This window comes from Mesoplodon densirostris, chromosome 3, assembly GCF_025265405.1.
Source record: "Mesoplodon densirostris isolate mMesDen1 chromosome 3, mMesDen1 primary haplotype, whole genome shotgun sequence".
Lineage (NCBI taxonomy): Eukaryota > Metazoa > Chordata > Mammalia > Artiodactyla > Ziphiidae > Mesoplodon > Mesoplodon densirostris.
In genome coordinates, this window is record NC_082663.1 from 13,658,331 (window position 1) to 13,684,075 (window position 25,745).

General features: G+C 39.5%; 1 protein-coding gene across 2 annotated transcripts in view; it reads left to right on the forward strand.

Moving 5' to 3' along the window:
* Positions 1-25,745, forward strand: part of FBXL7 (F-box and leucine rich repeat protein 7) — a 442,109-nt gene that overhangs the window by 117,871 nt on the left and 298,493 nt on the right. The window contains exon 2 of one of the 2 annotated variants that reach the window (XM_060092743.1): positions 4,641-4,730. In XM_060092743.1, the coding sequence (XP_059948726.1) occupies positions 4,641-4,730 (90 nt within the window). Of the gene's footprint in view, positions 1-4,640; positions 4,731-25,745 lie in introns of those variants that run through there. The other variant, XM_060092744.1, reaches the window with a different exon arrangement.

Consider the following 25,745-nt stretch of genomic DNA (forward strand, 5'->3'; position numbering starts at 1 on the left):
AACCCCAGAAGGGGACTCACGATGCTTTCATGGTCATCCTCGGATGTGCACAGAGGGTGAAGAATTGGAGTGGCCAGGCGAGCAGGATCCCAGCTGAGGTTGAACAAGGTGACTTCTTGTTTCATTGCTCATGCTGCAAGTAAGGGTCCTTATAGTCTCTGTAGTGCCACGTGTTTCACATTTTTTATGTTTTTATTGGTGAATTCATGATTTGAAATGTGTAGTGCTGAAGAGCTAGGTGTCTAGTGTGCCTAAGTGCAGGAAGGCTGTGATAGGCTTTACATGTGTTAGGTAAGCTTCCTTTAGGCTTGAGTCGCAGTGCTGTTGGCCTTGAGTTCAATGTTAATGTATGAACAATATATATTAAGTAAGGTGTCTATATTTTCTTTTAAAAAATTTTTTTATCTTATATTGGAGCATAGTTGATTAACAATGTTGTGTTAGTTTTAGGTGTACAGCAAATTGATTCAGTTGTACATATACATGTATCTATTCTTTTTCAAATTCTTTTCTCATTTAGGTTATTACAGAATACTGAGCAGAGTTCCGTGTGCTATACAGTAGGTCCTTGTTGGTTATCTAATTTAAATATAGCAGTGTGTACATGTCAATCCCAGACTCCAAGGTGTGTTTAAAAACACGCATAAAACAAGTTTACGTATTGATGGGTTGACAAAAATGTGATCAGAGGCTCACAGACACCTAATCCTGTGTTTCCCCTCAGAGCAATGATTCCCTGTTGTTAATTCAGTGTTTACAGAGACTTCATGGAACATAACAAGAATGGACTGTATCGATCTTTCTGTTACCTTGTTTTCCTTAATTAGTTAATTCATTAAATACTCAGGCATTTAAGAATGCTTTACTTATCAAAAGGCATACATTCTTAATGGAGGTGATATCACTCCCAAGGGAACAAAAGTTGGTTCTTGGGGTGGAGGGGAGTGAAAATCTTACTCTTTTTATATAAAAAGCAGATATATATATATATACACAGTACATAACAAATCTGCAGTACATCTTTGGTATTACAATTTCAGTTGGAGGGTGATAAGGAAAAATGTCTAAAAAGTTTCCTTGGAGGGAGGGCAATCATGAAACAAAGGTTGAGACACACAGTTGTAGGGCACAGTGAATAATATGATGAAGCATCTAAAGTATTTACTAGACTATGCAGCACAGCATATGTGCTCAGTGTTAGCTATTTATTAGAAAAATCATAGTATTTGTTTCCCCAATCTTCTTCCCTTTCTTCATAGACCAGCATTTCCTATACTGCAGACTGTGGTCTTCTGAGGGATCTGCACACACATTTTCAGATCTGTCTGAAAATTTCTCCTGAAATTTGTTGTTTTCTTTTGTGCTTTCTTTTTTTTCTTTGCGGTACGCGGGCCTCTCACTGCTGTGGTGTCTCCTGTTGCGGAGCACAGGCTCTGGACGTGCAGGCTCAGCAGCCATTGCTCATGGGCCCAGCCGCTCCGCGGCATGTGGAATCTTCCCGGACCGGGGCACGAACCCGTGTCCCCTGCATCGGCAGGCAGACTCTCAACCACTGCGCCACCAGGGAAGCCCTGTGCTTTCATTTTTATGATGATCTTAAAGATGATGCTTGCATACCGGCCCTCTTCGTAGCAGAGTCCTCCCACAAGATTTCATTGCCCAAGTTTGCACCTGGCTTTTAAGGAGGGAGCTCTCCTTCAGTGGTTATAGGCCAATAAGGAATAAAAGAAGAACAGACTGAAAGCGCGTGAATGATACAGTCAGAGCTAGTGAGGGCTAACTGACGTGCACCCTGTTGTAGCAGGAAGGACTCCCCAAGTTCAAGTGGATGGAAGTGGTGGGCAGGGCGAGTCCCCAGAGGGCCGGGGTAGTGTGGACATGCCCAAACCAAGAGCCCACTGGCTTCAGGAGCCAGTGCTGCATTTACGTTTTCAAAGGCAATGTAATCTCAGCAAAATAACATCATCTGCCAGGTTAAATTAATGCTGTTCATTTGAATTTTATGGGTTTTATTGTTTTCATGTCCAATTTGTTAGTTTCTTTTGGTTTTGTTGTTGAATCAGATCTAAGGCAGATGGAGGTCATTTCTAGTTTTCCATTTGTGCATCACAAGTAACAATATAATAAAAATAATTTCTATAAGTTAGTGGTGCACAATATTTTTTTTTGCCATATTACAGTAGTATTTGCATGACTCAGGTTTGAGGAACGACCATGGACTCATAGAATCATAGACTATTTGAGCTGCTGGGAATCACTTAGTCCAACCATCTCCCCTATCAGATGTCGACACTGAGAAGTGAATGTCCAAGGTCAGAGAACAAGGGAGCAGCAGACTGAGGTCAGAGACCAGGTTGACATACATCTAACTAGGTACCAGGTCCAACATGTCATCCCCAACCAAGGGTGAACCATGGCAGATAAATGGTGCTGCCTGACTTATATAAGTGCTGCCACAAAGGCCTGACACATACTGATGGAGAGTTTCTGCACTGTCTGCTAACTCTGAGGGAGGAGGATGTGAAATAAGCAGAAATGATGGGAATAACAGAATTGTTTCAGAGCCATAAGTTATAACGAGCAGTGGTGAGAAGAACCAATAGCCATTGAACTTCACTGCTCCGGAGATATCGTCCATGAACTTGGATTGTTCCATTACTCTCAACATTAGCAAACAAAATCCTGAAGCTCTTTCAATCGAAGCCCATTTGTGCTTTTCTATTTTGTCCTTTTTATAGACTATAAACTCACTCTACCTAACTGGGGTGTGTACACTATGCCGGGAAGACTATTGGAAAACAGTGTTTCTCAGCTTAATGTAAGAGTTTAGATCATAACTTGTGGTGTGAAAAGAGTTCATCTGGGTTGTAATTGGTTGGTGACTGTTTTAGTTTTCTATTGCTGCATAACAAATTACCATGAATTTAGCAGCAGCTTACCACAAGATATCTATTATTTCACTGTTTCCTTGGGTCACAATTCTGGGCTTGGATCAGCTGGGTCTTTTGTTCAGGATCTTGAAAAGCTTCAGTCAAGAGCTGCTTTCTCATGTGAGGTTGGGGTCTTCTTCCATGCTCATGTGGGATTGGTAGAATTCATTTCCTTGCAGCTGTGGAACTCATGGTGGTTTGCTTCTTCAAGACCAGTAGGAAGGATCTCTCTCCTCTAGGCTCTTTAAAAGGGTTTACTTATGTATTTAGGTCAGGCCCACCCAGGATAATCACCCTTTTGATTAAAGTTAATGCTATAGGAAATTTAATTACATTGGCAAAATCCTCTCACCATTGCCATGTCCTGTTGCTTAGTGGCAAATTGCAAGTTCTATCCATACTCAAGGGGAGCAGGTTACCAAGGGCATGGACACTGGCTTAGCCTGTCCAGGTTGCTACAACAAAATACCATAGACTAGGTGGCTTATAACAACAGATATTTCATTCTCACAGTTTTGGAGGCTGAAGAGTTTGAGATCAAGGTGTCTGGTGAGGACCTGCTTCCTGGTTCGTAGACGGCCATCTTTTCCCTGTGTCCTCATGGTAGAAGGGGCAAGGGAGCACTCTGGGGTCTCTTCAATAAGGGCACTAATCCCATTCATGAGGGCTCTACCCTTATGACCTAATCACCTCCAAAGGCTAATCACCTCCTAATACCATGGCATTGGGGATTAGGTTTTAAGATATGAGTTTTAGGGAACATAAACATTCAGACTGTAGCAGGTACCATGGGGGTCATCTTAGAATGCTGTCCACCATGGTCATTGGCACTTCCCTCCCGAGGCAGTGAGTGTGGTTCATATTTGTGGACTTTCATGTGCATTTGGAGAATGTCTGCAATATTAATGTATACGTTCAAATTAAAATCTAGAAGAGTAGAAACTCAGTTGTGAGCTGAGGTGAGGTTATTTAGACCAGGATTTCTCAACTTCAGCAACTTGGTGTTCTGGGCTGCATAATTCTTTCTTATGAGGTGCTGTTGTATACGTTGTAAGATGTTGAGCAGCATCCCTGGCCACTAGAATCCAGTAGCACACCTTCCCCAGTTGTTACAATTAAAAATACCACCAGTCATTACCAGATGTCCACTTGAGGGAGAGGCACCCCCATTTGAGAAGTCCTGCATTAGAAAAACAAAGTGGGTTTTTTTTTTTTGTTTTGTTTTAATGAAGAACCCATTAAAGCAGGGAATTTGTTTTTTAAGGTGATGCAGCTGTTTGGAGCCAGCAGGCTCTTGCTCCTTGGATAATGCCTCATTCTTAGATTTGTCTTTATCCTTTATTAGGAAACGTATAGTTTATAGTTGCAAAGAAAAACTTAATACTGTAGATGTGTTTCCCACATGGAGTCTCTTATCCACACGTATGCCAAAACAAGATTACGTTATCATATTTGACTATGTTTTATAATCTTGTCTGAGTTTATAGTCAAGCCATATTATAATAGGGCTTTAGTTCTCCTATGACATGGGTCAGATATTTCCCAAAAGATATTTAACGCCTAAGGCAAGGAATCTAATGAACTCCTTTCTTGGTGTTATGGCTTCTTTCTTGGAAACAAGTGATATGGCTTGTTAAGGGACAGAGTAGAAGGCACGGTCCAGTTCTGAAATTACAAAACTCAAAAGCTGCTCGTTCCTGTTTTCTCTAGGCAAAGGCAGCTCAAGCATCTCATCCGACGTGAGTTCAAGTACAGATCACACGCCGACCCAAGCCCAGAAGAATGTGGCTACCAGTGAAGGTAGGCATCTGCTCTTCATTATCTCTTGCCCTCTGGTCACAGTGCTGGCTGTGTTTGGCAGACACGTAAAAGGTGTGAGTTTCAGTTCTGTTCTACTGAGTGGAAGCATATGAGATTCTTAAATGTGAGAAGGCCAAGGTTTTCCCAGGTTTCTTTCTTGTTGCATTGCTGTCACCATCTACTACAGTTGTTTTGATGTGGTTTAGGGTAAATGCTGTTATTTTGTGAAAATATAACAGGCTGACTTTTGGGAAGTGTTTATGAATGACATATCTTGTTTTTCAGTATGAAAAACATTATGATTGTAAAATCTTTATGCTGCAGTTGAAAGTTCCTGCAAGAACTTTCAAAATAGGCACACCTGGAATTCAGGATTTTGATAATGGGAAGGTCATAGTCATGTGATTTGTAGAACTTGAACTATTCCCAATACCTGGGGAGTAGGAAAAGAGGTTTGTTTGATTCTTTAAATAATAAATGAAAAGGCCTGCTTGTCAGAACAAAGATTGGTTGCACTGATATTCTTGATAAAGAATTTGACTATATGTAGTAGCACATGTTGGAATTTAATTGCTTCCCAATAGTTGAGAAGCTTTTCAGTTATTACTTACTCGTTCGAGTGTGGAAATCATTGTTTCTGTTGTAGTTATTTAATGGAAAGTTGACCCAATTATGTAATCGGCTCCTTTTATTTTAAGGTGAAACACATTTAAATGATTTCTTTTCTGAAGAAGAGTTCTTTCTAAACGAATTGTTGAATGAAGGTTCATGGAAGACACGAATGCCGTTTATAATGAAAGACTTGTGAGGTGTCAGCTGATTTTCTCACGACACTGTATAGAGCCTACTTTCCTAGTGTGCAGGGTGTTGTGGAAACAACATTTCCAGTCTTTGTTTCAGAGGCTTAATTTCTGCTGCTTGTAATATTGGGAAACACACTCAGAGCCTGATGTTGGTCATAGCAGTTGTTTGATTGCTCTTGATCTGCATTACAGGATATGCATTAATGATGATGCTTTACTTCTGTTGTGTGTATCTTCTCTTTGGGTATTCTTTGACTTGGTGTGTTTCCAATAAGAATTATCTTCTCTGGGTTAATTATCCCCAGACTGATGGATAAATAGCTTTTACAACTGGATTGTATTCCCTTGTGTTTAGTGCCTTAGCATTGTTTTTACCAGCATTCTGTGGCAAATAGATTGAGGTGTTCTCCTTAATGTAGTGAAGAATCAGGTAGCAATCCAGCTTTAATTTTGTGCCTGTTCATTCAAATATGGGGATTAGATCATTCTTGAAATTCAGTTAAGGTAATGTGCAAATCTGGTAAATTGATTTTAGACCTTTGCTTTGATTCTTAAAAGCCAGAGTGGAAATCACTTCAACTTCATTGATCTATGATCTGCTCTAATCAGAAATCTATGTTTTGTAAGATTATCACTTCTTTCCACCATTATTTTACTAGTCACGCTTGTCACAGTAATTTGTCTAATTTGAGTGGCTGTGAAAATAGGAAGTTAAAAGTATGTGAAATAATTCTTCTGGGTTTCCCTATCTGATTTAAGTACTCTTAATATTTTTTCTCCTTTTCAAAAATAGAAAATACAAAAATATATGATCTCTGTTGCAAAGGTTGGGGGAAGGGGCCATGGAATTTCATGCATTTTTCAAAGGTCTGCTTTTATGCTTCAAAAAAAAACTATGTAACTATGAAAAATTTTTTCATTTTTGTTTTGCCATTTTCTTAGGAAGATCCTTTTGGTGTAGGCCCAGTCAATGTTTCATATATTTTGGTCACAGTGCGTTTTTAGGAGAGAAAAATGGGAAAATGTGTGATGTTCATATGAAACAGAATTTTTAGCAACTGGGCTGAATTGATACGGAGTTTTTTCCGAACTCGTAAGTAGAAGAACCTTGTCGTTATGAAAGATGCTATCCATTTTTTGCTTATCTAAAAAAATTTTAAAAGAATGTGTTGTTTTGCTATTTATTTGCACGAATCCATTCTGCCACTGTTTTTCAATCAGTGAAAATTTTAAAATATTAAAAAATGAATTTGATGTGGGTATTAGTTACATTAAAATGTGTTTCAGGGTTGTTTGCCACAGAATGGTCTCATATTAGGGGTCTGGTTTTTCCAGATAGAAGCATAATAGCCAGTGCTCATTTTCTCAGCGCACAGATGACAGAGCCCAGGTCCACCTCTCAGGACGAGCAGTCAGGGCATCACATTTTCTGACCTCCACAAGGTGGATTTACCTGATGGCATTAATGGTTCCTCCTACCGGAAAACACCTAGGTAACCACTGTATGCAACACGCTGACAAAAGAAAAGAAAACAGAAGGTGCACACCGATTTCTTACACACGCTAAACAAGAGCACATTTAAAAATGCTTCTTTGATGATCTTTCCACTGTTTTCTAGGACTATGTTTAACCTTTGATGTTAAAAAGCATATTGGGTAAGTGGTGTGCCGACTTTCTGGAAGCTGTATGATTATGGTTATTTTCTTCAGTTCTTTGATCTTCTTATGATTTTTCACCTCTGAATTCATGGGTATTCTCTTTGAGAAGCACAGGGAGGATCCTCAGTTTAAGGGTCTGAGTGATACTGAGTTCTAAACATAATATCTTTTGTGGAGGATAATATTCAGTTTTCCTGCAGCTTTTGAAAACCGTGACCATACCTGTAACAGCTGGGTTGGAAGCATTTGGAGTAGTGTTGGACTTCTCCCTGATGGGCTGGATGAGGAGGTGTTATATCAGCTCCCTGGGTGGTGTGTGTGTGTGTCTGTGTGTGCGCACATGTGTGCATTTGTGTCCAACCTCCACAGGGTAGCTGATGGCCCAGGCACCGTCTCTTACTGGGAAATATGTGGGTAACCGCTCTATGCAATGTATGCTGGGAAATAAACTGAGGAGCTGGGAGTGGAGGGACGGGAAGGACACACAACATGCACTGACCTGGGGCTGGCAGCAGGAATGGTGATGAACTGTCTTATTGGGGAGATGACGATGTTCTAAAATTGGATTGTGGTGATAGTTACACAGCTCAGTAAATTTACCAAAACTCATTGAATTTTACACATGAAAAAGGGTTTTGGGGAGCCGCTGCCTGACCTTCAGACTTATACCTAAACCATCACAAACCATTCTTTTGATATGTTGCCTCCCAACTCGGAGAGGTGAGAGGCTGAGTCTTGACCCTTACAAAGTGCAAGGCTGGAGGCTGGAAGCTTCTCCTGAGATGCTCTGGCCTTGGGGCCAGAAATGGCCTGAAAGCCATCATAACAAATCCTGGACCAGGAGGGTTCATAGCCCAGCTTGTGGTGCCCTGTCAGAGTTGACCTATTACGGTACGTGCATATTCTCCCATGAAGCTCTGGAAGACGGGAGAGATGATAGACCCACAGATTTCCCAACCTTTTAATTTATTTATTTTTTAGCTTTTCTTGGATAGTTGCTAAACTCAGCTCAGGTTTTAAACATGTTAGCATCCAACCCTAATGGTTGAAGCATCATATTTATTCACTCCAAGTCGGATTCTTTTTTTTTTTTTTTAAAGAAGATGTTGCGGGTAGGAGTTTATTAATTAATTAATTTATTTTTGCTTGTGTTGCGTCTTCGTTTCTGTGCAAGGGCTTTCTCGAGTTGTGGCAAGTGGGGGCCACTCTTCATCGCGGTACGCAGGTCTCTCACTATGGCGGCCTCTCTTGTTGCGGAGCACAGGCTCCAGACGCACAGGCTCAGTAGTTGTGGCTCACGGGCCCAGTTGCTCCGTGGCATGTGGGATCCTCCCAGACCAGGGCTCGAACCCGTGTCCCCTGCATCGGCAGGCGGACTCTCAACCACTGCACCACCAGGGAAGCCCCACGTCGGATTCTTTGCTAAGGGCTTATGTCTTTGTTATCTATCTCAAGTTGTAGCGTATGATCCTCTTTGGGTCATAAGGATATTTCCCTAGGATGATGGGCCCAGATGATGATACAACTTGATTTTAATCCAAAAGAGAATGGCATTTTTTACCTGATGGTAGTGTTCTGTTCCAAAATCTCATGCAAAACTTTCATGAGTCTTAATCTGTGACTCTAAAGCCACACCCCTTTCAAGGAATTGGCAGCCTGCAGTGCTTTCTCTCTGATAAGGTATAGGCTTTCTTTAAGACCCATTATATTTCTTGTGACAGTTTAAGTTCCTGGTTTCCTGATACTGTAGGGGGTTTGGGTTCAAGTGTAGAAAGCTGGAGAACTTTCCATTTTTTCCCAACAAAATCTGCATTCCAACATCATAAACCATAGCTTAATTCTTTCCAGTTGTGTTACTATTCTTTCCCTTCCATTTTTTTCTGTCTTTCTCACCCACAGGGTGTTTTCTCTTGTACTGGAAAGAATGGCCTTTGACCTTCAGCTCTTTGAAAGTCATGTCCAACTGTGAGCAGAATCGGTTGGATTAGGTTAGATCCTGAAGAAGCTTCCTAGAAATAGGAAGCTGAGCTTGGGCTTCTTTTGTGGAATGGGCGGGGGTGGTGGTGGCATGAGGGTGTGGCTTTAAGGGTGGCATCTCAACAACGCAGCCTTCTCTTGAGCTGGGGGAAAATGAAGTGGTTAGTTCAAAGGCCAAATGCAGTTGGCTGATGAAGAGTCAGCTTCACTCAGCTGCTCTTTAATCGCATTCAAGTTTAGATACTGAACTCATGGACAACACAATTTATAGGTGTGATGGCTGTTTATACATGTTGGTTATCAAGCTGGACAACCGTGGAATCCGTGAAGTTTTAGAGCTACAAAAATTCTTGGCAATTTTCTGATCTACTGCAGTCATTCTACAAAGAAATTCCTGTGGCACAGAGAACTGAAGAGATTTGCTCAAGATTACACACCTAGTACATTGTCAAGCAGGAGTCTGACACAGTAATGTTTTGGTGAAAGATGGTCCAATTTGAAAAAAGCATAACCTTTTTTTTTTTTTTTTTTTCCGTACACGGGCCTCTCACTGTTGTGGCCTCTCCCGTTGTGGAGCACAGGCTCTGGACGCGCAGGCTCAGCGGCCATGGCTCACGGGCCCAGCTGCTCCGCGGCACGTGGCATCTTCCCAGACTGGGGTGCGAACCCGTGTCCCCTGCAAAGGCAGGCGTACTCTCAACCACTGCGCCATCAGGGAAGCCCAAGAAAAAAGCATAACCTGTTAAAAAAGCTTTTGCCTTTGGAGCATGAAGCTATTTAACTCTCATTTGTGCATCTGATCTCTCGCCACCTATTTTGAGCTGGTTGCAAAGCTGAAGCAGGCTGTTTGGAAGAGTTTGAGAAAGATTGTTGAGCCCCAATAGATCAGTCCTTCCAGTGGGAGGAGGGGAGCTGCTTCAAATGGCAAAAGGATCTCAACCTACTTGAGTAGATTCGCTTCCAGAGATGGAGACACTACCGTTGTCAGCTCCTGATTATCAAATAGCCTTTTAGTAGATTCGCATAACATTACTTTGTGAAATTGCCCATTTAATTAACTCCCTGAAAGAAGTTCATTTTAAGATGTTTCATCTGAAATGAGTTGATTTATGAAGAATTTGCGGTGATGTTCCTTCCGTGAACCTAAAATCACCAGTTTATTTATACAGTCCTGGGTTCTCATGTTTTCGGTGCCCAAATTAGACCAATTCCAAATAGAGTTACTTTGAAAATGTCCAGGCATTTGGATTTGCTTTTATTCTCTTTGTCTTCTTTATATTATCTTTTTACTTCTTGAATGTACCCTCAGACAAAATTCACATGAATCAATCAGGAAGAGAAAGATGATGCTTTTAACTCAAGGTAGATTCTGTTTCCCAAAAAGCCTTTTTGACTATCCAACAAATTCAACAGACATTTCTCGGACACTTATTTCAGGCTCTTACTAGTACTTTCATGAGCATTATTGCATTCATCTTTGTTTCATTGTCATACTTCTCTTGTGACATAAGCATAAATGTTTTCCATTTGGCAGATGAAAACAGGGAGACTGGGAAGAATCAGGGTGGCCCAAAGTCATGTAAAACTGGTGAGCAGCAAAGATAGGCTTTGAGTGCTGAGTGCTAAGATGTATTCTTAATGCTTGTTTTGTAATTGTCGTGCAAAAAGTAATGAGAATTTCACACGAGTCATTGTTATAAGTTTATATCAAAGTATATTTTGAAAGTACTTATGAGAAGTCCCTTTTCAAAAGCCAACTCATAATCATATCTAGATTGCTGACATTCTGCATGGAAACACTTTTGTATCCATGTATAGTCTAGAAAATGACTTCAAATCCTCAGTTATAGAAAGTGAAAGTCAACATTCCAAGTTGCTTTTATACAGCACTGTTGAAGGCTTAGTTTTCCGGTTACCATAACTGTGCCCTTAACAGACTGCACCAGACAGAGTTAGGGTTTGAAGCTGATATGTAAGTTAATCATGATATGGGGTCTATAGTGTATGTAATATAAAAGTACTGAATAGTTGTATTGCTTGTTTTCCCTTTAAAACTGAGCCATGGAATTATTCTTTTTTTTTTAATTAATTAATTAATTTATTTATGGCTGTGTTGGGTCTTCATTTCTGTGCGAGGGCTTCTCTAGTTGTGGCAAGCGGGAGCCACTCTTCATTGCGGTGCGCAAGCCTCTCACTATCGTGGCCTCTCTTGTTGCGGAGCACAGGCTCCAGACGCGCAGGCTCAGTAATTGTGGCTCACGGGCCCAGTTGCTCCGCGTCATGTGGGATCTTCCCAGACCAGGGCTCGAACCCGTGTCCCCTGCATTGGCAGGCAGATTCTCAACCACTGTGCCACCAAGGAAACCCCATGGAATTATTCTTAAATTGGAAATGCACACAAGTGGTAGATACCAATCTCAGACCATGTGAAGACTGGAAATGTACCTTGAAGCAGTCTATTACAGTTGAATGAAATTCTATCTATCTATGACACAAGAGCAAATAGATAACATTGCAATAGGAATATAAAGAATTGGAGAAAGAAAATAACGCTGAAGAAATCTCTTCTGAAATAGTTATAAAGGGACGACTTCCCTGGCGGTCCAATGGCTGACTCTGCGCTTTCACTGCAGGGGGCGCGTGTTCGCCCCTTGGACGTGGAACTAAGATCCACATGCTGTGCGGCACAGATAGATAGATAGATAGATAGATAAATAAATAAATAAAATAGGTATAAAATGACATTTATCCAAATTGGAAGGTAAGGTGGAGGACCTTATGGGGAGGAAGAGATTCCAAAATCAAAAACTGGTGTTTAGGAACTTTTATTCAGTATATGAGGAAGGTGATAACCGATTATTATAGAGCTTTGTTTTGCCGTTAAAAATTAAATTTTAAAGTTAACTATCTCTAAAATTTCAGGATCATTTAGGAATGCTTTGCAAGGCTTTAGCTTTGAAGCTTAATGTGTTTTGGTAATTAAATTAGCACCTTACTGCTTCCTGATCAAATTTCCTTTATGGTTGAAGCGACTGCTTAATTGTAAGTTAGGTGACTTTTAAAAAACTGCACCAATTACGTCTGGCGATTTGAACATTTTATAGATTCTATGTGCCCAATTTAATAAGGAAGTCACATTTGCATCTGAGGGTTAGTTTAAGCAGAGGAAAGCTCATCAACTCAATATCCAGAAAATGGTTATGTAAGCCTAGCAATGTACATTGAAATTATAAATACCATCTCAGACTCAAGAAGTAAGTTTAATTTCTTGAGGGAATTATCTTCCCAAATGTATTATCCAGAACGGCAAAAATGTCATTTAATAGTCTCAGAAGGAAATTACGTTTCTCTGTGAGTGTGTGTGTGTGTATATGTGGGGTGTGTGTGTGTGTGTGTGTGTTTAAAGACATTTTAAAGTAATATTTGAGACAGCCAGAGTTTCTCCAATCTTCAGTATTCTGATCTCATGTGCAAAAATTCTATGTTTATTTCCTTCACCTACATCTTGTAACTTGTAAAAAAGCACTCAAATAATCAATATATTTCAAATATAGACATTCTGATTCATCTAAGTACAACTAAGTGTGTTAGTAATAAAAGCTTGGCTCATTCTTAAGATATCAGTAATTTCACTAGATGGAAATTTATAAAAGGATGTAATCTAGGTTCGAATACGGCACTGATTGGGGGCTACAAAATGTATGTTCGTCACAAACTGGTAGCACAGAGAATGATCCCTACCCTTCTTCTACCTGAAGAATTTTCAAAACTAACTTTGGGTTTAACGGATTTAAGTGGAGCATCCAACCTGCAGCTCTTGAGTCTCCATCATTCTCTAACGCCATAAACAATCATCCTTCACAGTATTGCTATTAGCTATTTTGGTTCTCTGAGGAATTTGATTTTATGACAAGATCCACTGCTTCCAGAACTTTCACAATTACTGGGGGAAATAAACACTTATGAAACAGTTAAATAGTAGTTTGGGGTAGTATGGGATTGTGTCCCAACAAGTGATCTGAAGAAGTGCTATAGCTGGAGGAGTTGGGAAAGGCATCCTGGGAGCCCGGGACTTGGCTTTTGCTGTATGGGTAGCAGGTGGAGGATGGAGAGGGTGATACAGCATGGAATGTTAGATTGTGAAGAAAATCCATCTGGGCTTACGTGGGGGAAAGGGAGGCTTCTAAACAGACCTTTCTCTGGCAACATTGAATAGGGTTGAAAAGTGCGTTGAACACCCACTCTTTCACTAAAACGGTTAGTTATGGAGTGGCTGCACACTCTTTGTATTAGGTTTTCCGTGGATTCCATATAATTGGGGCTGTCAGTGACAAATAGGCTATCATTCTGTGACCCTGGCACCCACCATCTTTGTTTGGGTTATTTGGAAGGTTTTACACTCAGTAACCAACTTCTGAGCTCATCTCAGGCAAAGAAAGAATATGGAAGAAGTTGGGAACCAACGTTTTAGGACAAATATCCTGATGTTGGAAATATTTGCCCTTTACAGTCATGGACAGAATCTGACCTTAAAACTTGGGTTAACATGTCTGTTTACTTCCTCTTTGACCAGGAAATAACTTCCTGAGGATAAACTAACTTCCTCAGGAAGTCCCTGACTTCCCAAGGCTGTTAAGCTGATTAATAAATGAGAGAAAAGCACTTGAGTTGTAAAGGATGTTCCTTTACATTCTATGTATTCCTAAAAAATATAGAAAACCCACATTATGGAGGGAATAATATACAAGTAATTTAGAAATTCTTTGTGATCATTAAGAGGCGATTGAAGAATTGTTACAAGGATGCAGTCTGCAGGAAGCAGATAATAATACAGTCAATAATTATAAATATAACTGGGGAGTTTTCAGCTGTTTATAACTGCTACTGCCTTCCAGGGTGGGGCAAGGACATTTGTTCTTCCAAATAACTGCATGTGTTTGAGTGAGTTTCCCGATGTGGGCTTGAGAAAGCTAGATTCCTCTGCACAGTAGAGATTCTGAGCTTCAGAGGAAGGAGACACAGGGGGAATCCAGGGGAGGGAAGAGGGAGATGATGGGAAGAAGAAGGAATAGTGGAGCTGGGGAGATACTCCAACAACTTGTGGTGCCCAGAGTGACGCTGTCCTGTGTCCCTGAAAATCGCTAGTCAGTCTTTACCAAACTCACAAAATTCTTGGAGGGAGGGAATTTCCTATAGAAATCAGTGATGGACTCACTTTTGAGACTGTTCGCTTACCTTCTTTGTAGTCACTTGACTTGCACAGATACAACTAAAGCCAACTTCTAAAGAATCCATCAACGAACACTCCCTTACCATTAACATTAGCCCAAATTTACGTATTCTATTATGTTTATCTTCTGTTGTATATAACAGTATTTTATATAACTTATAGTGACTTATGCAACTTATATTACCTTTTCTCTTTTGACTCTAATTACAAACTCACTTTGTTCTGATTATTAATAATTATTATTCTCTTTTTGATCTTTGGCTTTTCACAACTTCTGTGAAAAACCTTTAAGCATCTCCTTTGCCCTTCCAGCCCCGTCCTTCAGTCTGTAAAACCATCCTTGCTTTCTGGCCACAAAAGTACGTTCATCCTATTTTCTTTTCTTCTGCCCAAGACACAGAATAAGTCATGTCCCGAAGAGTCTGGGGCCTTTTAGTGGAGAAATAGATTCAAGACATAAATCTGGGAATCAAGCAAAGGGTTCCTGCTGCTGTGGGTTCACTTTGAGTAAAGTTAGAGCAGGGGTAGAAGTATTTGTTAAAGTAACAGTACACCCTGATTTTACCAATGTATAGTGTTGTATATTATAAATCATTGCTCTATACATATGTTCTTATAGTATGAAATTTCATTTGCTACTAAGATTTTTCTGCTACTCAGCAACCAAACCTATCACCTCTGCTGGACCTGCCCCATCAGATCTCCAAATATGCTCAGATATGTATGCTCTGTAGCAGTGACAAGTAATAAGCTACAGCTCAATCGAGATGTCAACTGCATAAGAATTTTGTATTACTTCAATTCATACCTCCACGGTGTCCTTCCTGCACTAGCTTGAACGTCTTTGAGGAAAGAACTGTGTTTTATCCATTTTTGTATATACCCTGTGGCTACCACAGTATTTGACATGTAATAATCATTTAATACATGTTTATTGAATGAATGACTGGGTCGTTAGTCAAGATTTTAAGGAGGAGTAGACCTCTTGATTAACTTTCCAACTATGGTCCTAAAGACCGTACCAACAAAAGCTGTGCAAAACCAAAGTAATATGTGGGAAGCGTAGTTACTTTTTAGAAAAAAGAGTAATGCTATTGCTTAGGGAAACTTGAGGTGCACCATGGGAATATTTGCTATCAATGTGTTGTCAGTTGCCTTTTGTGTTAAAGCGACAAACAACTTTTTAGAGCAGAATAGGCATGTTGAAAGGAAGATAGAACAGAAACTATGTCTAGTTTCTAGGTTAAGTTGTCTGAATACTAGCTCTATAAACAACCAGTTTCTCACAGAAAATTCTTTAACATTTTTCATCAGCAAATGAAATAAACTTAGAAATCTAAGAATTCTAGGCTCTTCAGAACCCCTCCTTGCAACCTCAAGTTTAAGGGACGGGGAAAATATGTTCTCTCCCCTCACCCATTTAATTTTATTAAATCCCTTTTTAATCTCTTCTAACCTCAGTACATTGAATTGTTTCAATTCTTCATTTACTGACATCTCAAAGTACCAAATTAGAGCCTGTGGTTCTTTAACTGATGAAATTGGAGAAGTAAGTTTCATTTTATTGGCACAAAATATGGCTGAATTGGCCAGTTAACAAACGTGCTCATATTTTTTGGGTTCACTGACTTGTTATGAAGAAAATGTTAGAAAAACCTTCCTAAAAAAGAAAATAATATTGTTTTTTACTTTTTAAAAAAGAATTATCCTAGAACCAACCTTGACCTCAGATTATCTTTTGCCAGCTATATTCTATTTCCTAGAAACTAGGAAACTATAAAGTTCAGATGTTTTGTCTCACTGGATTGGAACTGGTCAGGATGGAGATTGGGAAGTGAATGCATCCAATTGCAGAGATTTACAGAGCTAAATTCTGGTTAATGGATGTATTTGGAAAATGAAGTTGGAGACTGAACTCTTCATTTAATCTGAATGAGGGGAAAAAAACCTGTACAACAAAAACTTTGTGATTTTGTAACTCCCCATATATATGTGACCCAAGTTACGTAGCTTTAATTTTTTTCTCTGTGAACCAGGAATAATAATATTATCTACTTCATGTGTTGGTCATGCGGATTGAATTTAAAAATTATATTCAGTGTGAGTCCCTTTGCATATTAGCTGGTTTCGTTTCATCAGCTTAATCACAGTCACTTTACGTAAGTTCCATATCCAACCTTGTTCTGGGACAGGAGGACTTTGTATGGAAAAGTCTCCCCTAAATGAATTCAGCATAATTATTATGAAAATCCCAATACGATTTTTAAATATATATATTTATTTTTTGGCTGCATCAGGTCTACGTTGTGGCACGTGGGCTCTTTCATTGTAGTGTGCGGGCTCTTTGTTTCAGTGCACGGGCTTCTCTCCAGTTGTGACATGCAAGCTCATTAGTTGTGGCACATGGACTTAGTTGCCTCGCTGCATGTGGGATCCTAGTTGCCCCACCGGGGATCGAACTAATGTCCTCTGAGTTCGGAACCACTGTACCACCAGGGAAGTCCCCCAACATGATTTTAATTTTGAAACTTGACCAAATTCTACTTTCTTAACCTAGAAGAAAAAATCCAACATCTATACGTACCTAACCGTATGTGCATGATGAATTCAGTTCAATTACATATGTGTCACAGTATGGATGTTGAATTACTTATATGTTGAACTCATTTGTTGAATTAATACATGTGCATGTGACAATATCCAAGAAAAATTTTGGAAACGAGTAATGAAAGTACCATTTCCTTAGTGTCACGAAAATATATTCTGCATTTACAGATATTTAAGAAGTGTGGTATGGTGAAGCTTGGTGTAATGGAACAGAGATCTCAAGGTAGATTGAGTTATCTATGGCCATTTAGGATATGATAAAGATGGCATTATAATTGGATAAGGGAGATAAGCCTTGTCAGTATTCCTAACAGGAAAATCAGCTTCTCATTTTAAAAAAAGGAACATGGAGAACCTAAGGTGTTCCTGATGCCAAAATAAATTCTTGATGGATGAAAGATTTAAATGTTCAAATTATATATAGATGACTTGTTTTATGATCTTGGGGTAGAAGAACCTTTCAAAGCATAAAAACAGAAGTTGTCATAAAGCTAAAGGAGACCACCAGCACATTCATGGGGTAGTTCTTGCCATATGGGGTAGAAAATATCTTGATATTGTCCAAAATATTTATCTTTCTATTAAGCAAAGTTCATGGCAGGTTTCTTTTTTATTGCTGGACTTCTCAGAGCTTTTGATGTGTTAGTCTATGTTGTTAATCTTGTTAATCTTAAGTTGTTAACTTAAGTAGCATATTTTATTTCTCAAACTTCTTTTATTATACCTCACAATCAGAAAACACTGATACATGTGAATCAAGAGCCTTAAAAAATGTATACGTACTTTGATCTAGGAGTTTCACACTAGGAAATTACCTTACAAGTCTGAGTTTTATTTGTAGTTCTAGTTTCTTAACTTTTATAATATAAACATGTTGGTAAAATATTTAATTGAGACATTTGTATGTAAAAGTCCTGTTAAGCTATTAAAAACATGTTAGCAAACAATGTTTAATGATGTAAGAAAACATTTATGAAGAATGCAGATTATGAAGCATCATTTCTTATGTGATCACAATTGTCCTTAGGATTATATTCTTAAAGGAAAACGAGTGAAGGGACATATTTCAAGAAACCATCAAGTGTTATCACTGAGAATCACAGATTACATACTATATCATTTTATGTAAGGGACTTGAGCATCCATAAATTTTGATATATGTGGGGACTCCTGGAACCAATATCCTGCAGATACTGAGGGACAACTGTAGATTTCTTTTTTGTGTTTTCCAATATTGTCCAACTTTCCATGTTAAAGAGGCAATTTATAGAAAATTCAATTTGATTCTTTTTCTGTAAGGGTGTGAATGTCTCCTTGGTCAGTTTTTCTTGTTTTGGAATTTTGTTGAATGTGATATGATCAGAAATTCAATTCTTTGATTTTTTTCACTGTTGGTTAATATTTTTGGGTAAAGGTCAACCTTGCTATTTTTTTCCTCCCTGATGCTCAAATATGCATTCAGCCCCCATCTAGGCAGCCATCACTTGCTTTCATGGACTTTTTATAATAAATTTTAAAAGAATTTTCTATTCTTAAAACTTCTTTCCATTAGTTGAACACACTTCTAACAGTTTGTCTTCTTTATTTACATTTACAAACTAAGGCTCCAATACATTATTTTTTTTTGATGATGTGTTAATGTGGGGTTTGTTTTGAATTTTATTTTATTTTTTATACAGCAGGTTCTTATTAGTTATCTATTTTAAACATATTCATGTATACATGTCAATCCCAGTCTCCCAATTCATCACATCACCCCCCGACTCCCCTGCTTTCCCGCGTTGGTGTCCATACGTTTGTTCTCTACATCTGTGTCTGTATTTCTGCCCTGCAAAGTGGTTCTTCTGTACCATTTCTCTAGATTCCACATATATGCATTAATATACGATATTTGTTTTTCTCATTCTGATTTACTTCACTCTGTATGACAGCCTCTAGGTACATCCACATCTCTACAAATGACCCAATTTTCTTTCTTTCTATGGCTGAATAATATTCCATTTTATATATGTACCACATCTTCTTTATCCATTTGTCTGTCGATGGGCATTTAGGTTGCTTCCATGACCTGGCTATTGTAAATAGGGCTGCTATGAACATTTTGGTACATGTCTCTTTTTGAATTATGGTTTTCTCAGGTTATGTGCCCAGTAGTGGGATTGCTGGGTCATATGGTAGTTCTATTTTTAGTTGTTAAAGGAACCTCCATACTGCTCTCTATAGTGGCTGTATCAATTTACATTCCCACCAACAGTGCAAGAAGGTTCTCTTTTCTCCAAACCCTCTCCAGCATTTGTTGTTTGTAGATTTTCTGATGATGCTCATTCTAACTGGTGTGAGGTGATACCTCATTGTAGTTTTGATTTGCATTTCTCTAATGATCAGTGATGTTGAGCATTCTTTCATGTGTTTGTTGGCAGTCTGTATATCTTCTTTGGAGAAATGTCTATTTAGGTCTTCTGCCCATTATTGATTGGGTTGTTGTTTTTTTAATATTGAGCTGCATGAGCTGTTTATATATTTTGGAGATTAATCCTTTGTCCATTGATTCATTTGCAAATATTTTCTCCCATTCTGAGGGTTGTCATTTTGTCTTGCTTATAGTTTCCTTTGCTCTAATACATTATTTATATTCTAATTCATTCTGTATTCATTTACATCGAATATTTACAGAATGCCAGGTATTGCACATGCAGAAATGGGGATTCTTTGGTGAGCCAAATAGACCAAATAGACCTCACCTTCTGGAACTTTTCATCTTGTAAGGACTCATATATTATATAATCTCAGAAATAAATTACATGCTGAGAATATATTCTTCAGTACATGCCTACAAGTAAAAATTTAAGCTGAGGGTCTGAATGACGAACAGGAATTAGCAAGGTAAAGGTTTGTTTGAACATAGGTAGGTGGGGAGGTGTGATGGCAGGGAGAGTTGTGTTCTGGTTGTCTATTATTGTGTAACAAACTACCCTAACACTTAATGCATTTATTTCCTGTTGCTATTGTAACAAATCACCACTAAACCTATTATCTTACAGTCGTGGAGGTATGAAGCCCTACATGAGTCTCAATAGGACTAAAATCAAGGTGTTGGCAGGGAGGTGTTTCTTCCAGAATCTCTAGGGGAGAATCCACTCCATGTTTTTTCCAGCTTCGTTCATGGCCTCTTCCTTCATCTTCAAAGCCAGCATCATAACATCTTCAAATTTCCCTCTGTCTCTCTCTGTCTCTCTGACTCTGATCCTTCTGCTTCTCTCTTATGAGGACGTTTGTGATGACTTTGGATCCACCTGGATAAACCAGGGTAATCGTACCATCTCTAGATCTTAATTACATCTGCAAAGTCCTTTTTACCATGTAAAGTAACATGTTCAAGGTTCTGGGGATTAGGATGTGGACATCTTTGGGGAAGTCGTTGTTCTGCTTTTACATTTAGTTACTTCAAACAACAGCCATTGTAATATATTTCACAGTTTTATATAGAGGTTTTTTAAAAAATATTTATTTTATTTATTTATTTTTGGCTGTGTTGGGTCTTCGTTGCTGTGCACAGTCTTTCTCTAGTTGCAGTGAGTGGGGGCTACTCTTCATTGCGGTGCACGGGCTTCTCATTGTGGTGGCTTCTCTTGCTGTGGAGCACGGGCTCTAGGTGCGCGGGCTTCAGTAGTTGTGGATCATGGGCTCTAGAGTGCAGGCTCAGTAGTTGTGGTGCACAGGCTTAGTTGTTCCACAGCATGTGGGATCTTCCTGGACCAGGGCTCGAACCTGTGTCCCCTGCATTGGCAGGTGGATTCTTAACCACTGCACCAACAGGGAAGCCCTATTTCACAGGATTTTTTTTCCCCAATCAGACATTTGGACAGGGCTCGACTGTAATTGTTTTGCTCCATGTGGCATGGACTGAGGTCACTGGTGGTATTCAGCTGGTGAATAGGCTAGTCTAGACAGTAGACAGTGTTTGCCCAAACTTTGCCTAGGATGGCTAGACTGTCAGTGAGAGAGCCTACAGCTGACCTCTCTAGCAGGATGGTTTCAGGGTAACCAGACTCCTTAGGTGGTTGCTCAGGGTTCCAGAAAGAGTCTTTCAAGAGACAGGAAGTGGAAGCTGCCAGTTTAAGTTCTGGGTTCAGAAATAACACAGCATTTATTCTGCCATATTCTGTTAGTCACAGTGGTCACAGAGTCATCTGGATTTGAAGGTAGGGGCATTGACTCTACCACTACATGGGATGAATGTTGATGTATTTTCAGTCATTTATATATATATATATATATATATATATATATATATATATATATATATATATATATATATTTTTTTTTTTTAATATATATATTTTAAAAATATAAATTTATTTATTTATTTATTTTTGGCTGTGTTGGGTCTTCATTTCTACACGTGGTGTTTCTCTAGTTGCAGCGAGCAGGGACTACTCTTTGTTGTGGTGTGCCGACTTCTCATTGTGGTGGCTTCTCTTGTTGCAGAGCACAGGCTCTACATGCACAGGCTTCAGTAGTTGTGGCACGCGGGCTCAGTAGTTGTGGCGCATGGGCTTGGTTGCTCCACAGCATGTGGGATCTTCCCGGACCAGGGCTTGGACTGGTGACCCCTGCATTGGCAGGCAGATTCTTAACCACTGTGCCACCAGGGAAGTCCCTGCAGTCATTTTTAGTCTTTAGGATGGATGGGTGGTGATACATGATTCCATGAGGAGGGACCGACCTGTAGGAAGACCCTGGACCTAGAGGAAGCTGAGGGCTTTCCTGAGCAATGGCCCATGTGTATTTGCAAGACAGTGACAGAGGGGAGAAGGGATGACATCAGACAAATAGGCACGCCCAGTTCTTGTAGGACCTTCTAGGCCATGTGTAGGTTATGGATTTATTCTAAGAGCAAGGAGGAGCCCCTGAGGACCATGAACAGAGACAGACCTGCTCTGGCTGCTGTGTGACCCTGGGAGTGGGCAGTGAGGAAAGCCCATTAGATGTCAGTTGTGGGCTAGGTAAGAAATAACAGTACTTGGGACTAGTCTGGCTCTGACCCATTTTCAGTCACGTTTTTTCCTAATAGCTTATGACAGAGGAGTGATAATCCAAGTGTGGTCAGTGATAATCTGTGAAACATTTACTTCTATCAAAGTAGATGTAGAAATTAAGAATGATTAGAATCCTTTGTAACGACTTAACATGCTGCAACATCCAAAGGGATGCTCATGGGCTTATAATTTGTACATCTGCCTTAAAAAAAACCTTTTATGTTTCTCTTCATTTTTGTTGCATTTTACAAAGTATTCATATGAATTGGAAACCTGAAAAAAAAATGGTCCTTTCTAACGCTTAGATTGAGAAGCATCTCCTCAAGACACAGTCTCTTACTTTAACACATATAACAGTCTGTTAAAACCCCTGATATTGTGCTCTTTCATAAAATCTCGTCAGTATTTATTTGTCATATGTCTAGTATTTGCATTTTAGAATTAAGTGTTCTCTAGTTGCATTAAACATGCAAGACTTCTTGCTCATGGTGACAGGGGTGAATTTGTGGTTGGCAAATATTAGAAAAACTAGATTAAAACAGGGAATCATTTAAAAATTAATATGTAGGCTATAAATGTTTTCTTTTAACTCAAAACATATTCATTCATTTTCCAGTCTTTTGAAGTTAGGTTAAAACCTTCTCTTTGGCTACGTGACTACTGATTGGATTTCTACAGTGTTTTTCCTTGCATAGATTATATAGCAGCATATCCTTTATGATTTTCAGTTTTGATGTCTTTAAACTTGGTAGGATGAAATATAGTTTTATTTTTTCAAAAGTAACGGATCCAATAGAAAGAATTGGGAGGAGTACAATTTAAAAATACGTTATATAATTAATAATAAATCCACATATTTAAAACTAGAAATGGTGCATTTTCGTTATGAAAAAAGGAGAAAGAAGCATAAATGTTTCATTTTTGCTTGTATTGAATGCATAAATGACACAGTCTTCTGTCTTGGCAGACAGAGAATATAGGTGTGATGGGTCACCAAGCTCCTCAAATGCTTTATTCTCGTTCTGCTAATAAAGAGCATCTGATAAATTTAGGCACTCTGCTGATAGTTTTATCCCTCAGAAGTTAGAAAATGTAATGATGGGGAAAATTATAAAATAAAAAAAAGTAAAGAATGAAATTCTGATAATTGCGTCCCTTTCCAATGAGCAGAATTTGGAGGCAGTGTGAATGGATCTCATATGAGCTTAGATTTTAAAGCCCATATAAAAGGGATAAAGACAGGTGCAGAATCAAGGGAAAAGTAGTACCAAAGCTTCAGAAATGGTGTCAGTGGGAGGAGCATCCCAAATGAGCTGAGACAGTCAAGAATGAAAAAGCAGAAAACTACACAATGGTATGTTGTTTGAAGTTATGTAAGAAGGTGAAGTAGCAAACATGTCAAAGAAAGCATAAGGCAATGACAGAAGATAGTATCATTTAACAGGTAACAGAGGGAAAGCAGAGCCACAGATGCTGGTCTTCAATTCTTTCAGTAGCAAGGAGCATGTTTTCATAAATGCTGAAAAGCATACATGATAGCAACAGCTAATCTTTCCACAGTGCTTACTCTGTGCCAACCATGGTTCTGAATGTGTTACATATATTATCTTATTTAACCCCCAGAATCAATGAGGCAGGTGCTATTATTGTTACCGAACCAAGCCTGGGTCCACTCGCCTGACTCACAGCAAAGGCAGTCTACTGACACTGGGTTGTGATGAAGGAAAGCACAGTGTTTATTGCAGGGCCAAGCAAGGAGAATGGGCGGCTCATGGTCAAAAGACCCAAACTCCCCAGTGACTTTTGGCAAAGGGTTTCTAAAGGCAAAGTGAAGGAGAGTGTCTCAGGTTGCCTGATCAGCTCCTGAACATTCTTCTGATTGGTTGGAGGTGAGGTAACCAGGTGGTATTTTGGGAGTCAACATCATCAACCTTCTGGTTCCAACCAGTCTGGGGTCTACATGCTGGTGGTTAGCAGTTAACTTCTTCCACCTGGTGGGGGGGTTTAGTACCTGAAAAACAACTCAAGAATATGGCCCAAGATATTATCTATAGCCCTTGAGGAGGAACTAAAAGTCCTTGACTTTGTTTAATGGCTAAATATTATCACTTTGTCTTTCTTGACTGTTTTCCTTTGTTTCTGTATTTTCTCACTTCTCTGATTAAATTTGCTCTTTGAAACTTAGGGAGGGCCTAAGAGGCTAAAGCTGTTTTACAAACGAGAGGCAGGGACATGGAGGGGGGACATGGTCTGTACCGGGGAATGCCCTAGAGGGTCCTGCTTTGTTCATTATTAAAACCATTTTAGAAGCGAGAGGATTCAGGGTGATACAGCTACTCAATGCCTTGAACTAAGGCATCCTTTTCTGGACTCCATTCTTTGTTGTAGGGCTCTGTGATTTAAAACTGCAGTTCCCAAAAAGTGATGACATGTTTTAAAAAGAATCTTTAAAATGAGTTCCAGTCAACAAGTCTGAACAAATGACAACACAGGGGACTGAAAGAACTGGAGATAAAACTAATTATCTGATTTTGAAAACTAAGGAAAGTGTAAACTCTTGAAACCACAGCCCATTATGTTTGCTGTCTTTATTTGGCTAACCCAGTTTACCAGCTACCCTGTAACAGACCCTGTTCAGAGCATTAAGGATAAGAAGACACAGTAGATATTATCCTTGCCCTCCAGAAGCACAATCTATCACGAAGATGAACAAATTAAGTAGAACTCTAGTTCTTTTTAATGTGTTGCTTAGAAATCACAATGGACCTAGAGGAGGGAGAGGCCATGCCTGCCGATCTTCAGAAGCTTCACAGAGGACCGGATGTTTGATTCAAGCTTGCATGATGAGGAGGGGTCCTCCAGTGGGTACTGGAAGAATGAATGGTACCCACCCATGAGGATAGCTAAGTGTGAAGCTGCCAGGGGACTTGTGAACATTGGTCATCTAGCCCATGGCTACTCAAAGTGGGACCCAGAACCAGCAACATCGCATCCTGGGGGCTTGTCAGAGATTTCAGGCTTCCCCGACACCTGCCAGATCTTCATTTTAACAAGCTGTCTGGGTGATTGATACTCACATTAAAGTTTGAGAAAGCACTGCTCTAGAGTGAGTGTGTAATTCTAGCGTCGAGTGCACGCAGTAGGTGTTGGTGGTGCTGAGGGCGGATGGACAGCCTGTCTCACCAGTCAGGCTGGCTGCAGACCGTGTTTCAAGGGCAATGATGACCTGTTGTAAAATCTCAGCGCAGCTCAGCAAGCAGTTTGCACACTTGCTCCTTGCCAATCATCAGTCTACTGATCGACCTGTTTATAGGTTCCAGAAGCGGTGTTTCAACTGTGTTTGTAGAAAGTAATATTATATTTGTGGTACTAGAAAATAGATTTAGAATAAAAACAATCCTTTGGCACTCTCCTTCTTACTTCTCTGAACCTTAACATACAGTCAGAGCCATAGAAACAAAAGTTTGACTCCCTACCCGGGCTGGTTTCCCAGGCTGAATCAGAAAATGATCCTTTAGTGGGAGTTCCCAGTAAGGAGTGCTATTTTGTGTTTTGATCATTGAGGACCTCTCATGTTTCGAGAAACAATCTGATGAATAATTATTGAGGAAGACTTGTATTTTTTGTTCCTCTCTGGCACTGTGATTTATTCTTAAATTTCCAAATTGCAGAATCCATCTGGTTCTTCATGTCCAGAAAT